Genomic DNA, 4,160 nt, shown 5'->3' with positions numbered 1-4,160 from the left:
TGGTATTACATGTCGACCATTTAGATGAATGGCAATTCATGTAATCTTTAGACAGCCTGAGTTGGCCGGGGAATGAGCCGCTGCTGGTTAGTGGGGGATCCCCCTCTATGACATCTATATGCCCTAATAGGACATATGAACAGGAGTTGTCCTGATAGGAAAACTAAGCTATTTATTATGCTGAAATATATACCTAGTTACAAAGACAATTTGTGTCTTCCATAAAAGAGAATAAATATTTTTAACAAACCACCTGATTTGTATTTCTGAAAGTGGAGATGTGTAAGTAATTCACATGTATGCTATTGACATGCAAATACGTTATTTTTGCCATCTATTTCAGTGATTGGTAATGTGTTTCGAGGGATTGAAGTGGAATATGTCAAAATTGAAATCTTGCTTGGAGTCCACAGACACAGGTTTGGAGACGCAAAGACACAAGAAACCATTAACTTCTTCAAAATCTAAATAAGAAGACTCTAATTCATGGAATCTAAAGCATAGCTCATGAGGGACATGTAACTGTAACCAATTGCTTGGTTTTCAACCAGTTAAAGAACAGGTTGACTTGATAGATTATGGATATCCAATCAAGCATCCAAGAATAAAGCTGAGATCCCGAAATACATCAATTTTCCTATATCTTATTTAGAAAAAATCCAGAAATCCTCAATTTTATCAGAATAACACCCATCACTAAACTTTATAGGACATACATAAAATATTCTAAACTTTCCAACATGTCATCTTTTATAGCTACTGATTTGCTCATCCACTCTCTATGTTTGGCAACTGGATTAACTGGAAATAGTTTCATCCTGATAGTTCACTTTCTGGACTGGCTGAGAACCCGTGACCATAACCCTTCTAATCTTATCCTCAATGGAATTGGGATTTCTAATATCTTCCTGCAAGGAGCAGTTGTTTTCCAAGAAGTTGCTTACCTTCTATTTTTGGACTTCTACATGCAAGAAAGGGTAATGGTCACACTTCTAATAGTGATCACTTCACTTTCTTTGTCCAGTCTCTGGTGCTCCACCTGTCTGTGTTTCTACTATTGTGTTAAGATTGTCCAACTTCGTGGAACATTATTTTACAAGCTAAAGGCAAATCTTCCGGTAATGGTGCCCTGGCTACTAGCTTTTTCTGTTGTCCTGTCTTGGTGTGTTGGAATTCAATCTTATTGGGATATTTACTTGGACACTTCCTTCACTACAATGAACATTACAGGAAATATAACAACATTAATGTTTCCACAATTCAAGAGCAAATGCAGTTGTACACTTCAGATATATAACGTTGTTGCTTCTGTGGCTTTTACTTTAATATTTCTCACGACTGGAGCCATCATCGCCTCGCTATGTCAGCATATGAAACGCATGAGACAGAACAATGAAGGTTATGGACATGCTAAAGTCAATACTCATCTATCGGCAGCTAGAACCATGACTTCTCTGCTAATAGTTTACTTGCTTTTCTATACTGCATTTTCTTTACTAAACGATCCATCAGGATTTCCAGGTGACATAACAATTACTGCTTGTTTAATTGTTACTACTTTGTTTCCAACCATAAATTCTGTTATTTTAATCTTTGGGAACAGAAACCTTACGAATGCTGTAAAGAAGCTGCTATGTATGCAATCTAGTCTTGGCACTACAGAAGTCACAGTCACTACTTGCTAGTGCTTCAAGAACATTAACCTCTTAAGGGCGAAGCCCTTTTTGACTTTACGGGTCAGAGGAATTTTTGGTTTTGCCTACCGCTATTCCTTCAGCCATTCTTTTTTAGTTTTGTTTCTATGTAGTGATTTAGGGCCTTGGTTTTTTGTTGCACAAGTTCTAGATATTTGTAGACATCATTTATGGGTATGTATAAGTCGGCATTTTATTTATATGAATTTATTTATTGGTGAAATGCATAAAAAAAGCAATTACATCATGGTTCTTTTTTTCTTATGCCATCCCCTTAAATGATATAGTAACTTTATTGTATGATTAGTAAAGTTATGATGATATCAAATATGTGTGTATTTTTGTTTTCCTGTTTAAGGACCTTACTTAATAAATATTACTTATTTTAAAATAAATTGTTTATTTTCTTTTTTCCTATTACAAAGTTATTTTTTTCAATATTACTATGAACTTTTAGTCCCATTTGGGGACTTTTACTTATAAAAAAAAATTTCTTGCCCAATTCATTTTGTTAGGGAGATGCAGTGGGACAGTCCTGCATTTTGTGCACTTACCAGGGTTTATTTTCTGTTAAGGCTACATTTACATGAACGTGGCCAACCTCGGACGTGAAAAACTGCAGTTTTTCACGTCCGATGTGCCCCCCTGTCGGACACGTTATCACGCATCCCACATAGACTAGAGTCTATGGACTGATGCGTGAAGCGCAGTAAAATAGGACATGTCCTATTTTTTCACGGACCCTTCACGCGCTCCATTGAAAAACGATCGCGTGAACGGGCCAATTGAAATACATGAGTCCGTATGACGGCCGTTGTTTTAACAGCCGTCACACGGACGTGTTAAAACGCTCATCTGAATCAACCCTAAGTCCTAAATGGTGCCTAGAAAAGGTAATGTTATATGGAAACTGAACAAACCAGCAGTCATTGTATTGTCTCATCTGAGGCATTGCTAGTCATTTATTTAAACATTATATACACTATCTGAAAATTGTATTCACTATTTATCTGGATACTGTGTGCCACTATCTGGGCACTGTGTTGCATTATCTAGACTGAGAGAAAAAGATAAAGACAGACCGACAAAGCAGGGCACATGTCCAAGCATAGTCTGTGTTCACATTAGCGTTTCTTTCCGCTGAGGTGTTCCGTCAGAGGTTTCCATCAGGTTAACCCCTCAATGGATTGGCAAACTGAAACCCTAGCTTTCGTTTCCCTCACCATTGAATTCAATGGTGATGGATACCTAGCTAATGGATTTCGTTTGTCACCGTTGTGACAGTGTTCCAGCGTTTTGAACCAGGGTTCCGTAGTTTTGAACGTAGCCCCCGTAGCCCACATTGGACGTGAAAAACTGCAGTTTTCCACGTCCGAGGTAGACCCGTGTGGAACACGTTATCACGGATCCCCACAGACTAGAGTCTATAGAGGGATACGTGACGCGCAGTAAAATAGGACATGTCCTATTTTTTAACGGACCATTCACACGCTCTGTTGAAACAACGGTCATGTGAACAGCCACATTGAAATACATGTGTCCGTGTGACAGACGTTGTTTTAACGGTCATCATACAGATGAGATTCACGTTCGTGTGAATGAGCCCTTAAAGGGGCTTTTTTATCTAGCGCTCTTATTCACAAAAGATAAAGGACCTTTACAATTACATGTTTAAAGAAAATAAAAAATGCCCTTCTTTTTTATCTAGCCCTTCATGGATAAGAGGGCTAGATAAAAAATAAAAGCCCCAAAAATACTTTAAAAGGGTTGTCCAGGTTGGGGGCTGTTTTTTATACTGATGACCTATTCACAGGATAAGTCATCAGTATATGATCGGTTGGGATCCTACACCCCATCAGAAGTGCCGAGAAGGAATGCAGTGGTTGGTCCGGGAAGCAGAGGGCTCCGACCACTGTATAGTAGCCGTGCTGGGTTACTGCAGCTCTGCTCTTATTCATTTGAATAGGAGCAGAGCTGCAGTACTGCAGCACGACTGATATACTGTGGTCAGAGCCTTCTTGAGGAAGACCCGTGTGGAACACGTTATCACGGATCCCCACAGACTAGAGTCTATAGAGGGATACGTGACGCGCAGTAAAATAGGACATGTCCTATTTTTTAACGGACCATTCACACGCTCTGTTGAAACAACGGTCATGTGAACAGCCACATTGAAATACATGTGTCCGTGTGACAGACGTTGTTTTAACGGTCATCATACAGATGAGATTCACGTTCGTGTGAATGAGCCCTTAAAGGGGCTTTTTTATCTAGCGCTCTTATTCACAAAAGATAAAGGACCTTTACAATTACATGTTTAAAGAAAATAAAAAATGCCCTTCTTTTTTATCTAGCCCTTCATGGATAAGAGGGCTAGATAAAAAATAAAAGCCCCAAAAATACTTTAAAAGGGTTGTCCAGGTTGGGGGCTGTTTTTTATACTGATGACCTATTCACAGGATAAGT

The 4,160-nt window shown here is 38.8% G+C and overlaps 1 protein-coding gene across 1 annotated transcript; it reads left to right on the top strand.

The window, feature by feature from the left end:
* Positions 1-740: 740 nt before the first annotated feature.
* LOC142662951 (taste receptor type 2 member 9-like) lies at positions 741-1,685 on the top strand. Its single transcript, XM_075841245.1, has one exon. The coding sequence runs from the start codon at positions 741-743 to the stop codon at positions 1,683-1,685; it is 945 nt and encodes a 314-aa protein (XP_075697360.1).
* Positions 1,686-4,160: the final 2,475 nt, after the last annotated feature.

Source organism: Rhinoderma darwinii, chromosome 11, assembly GCF_050947455.1.
Source record: "Rhinoderma darwinii isolate aRhiDar2 chromosome 11, aRhiDar2.hap1, whole genome shotgun sequence".
Lineage (NCBI taxonomy): Eukaryota > Metazoa > Chordata > Amphibia > Anura > Rhinodermatidae > Rhinoderma > Rhinoderma darwinii.
The sequence above is the reverse complement of the archived record's forward strand: the minus strand, read 5'-3'. Positions and strand labels throughout refer to the sequence as shown.

Excerpts from the sequence above, each read along its gene's own strand:
- LOC142662951 (XM_075841245.1), top strand. The coding sequence starts at position 741 with ATGTCATCTTTTATAGCTACTGATTTGCTCATCCACTCTCTATGTTTG.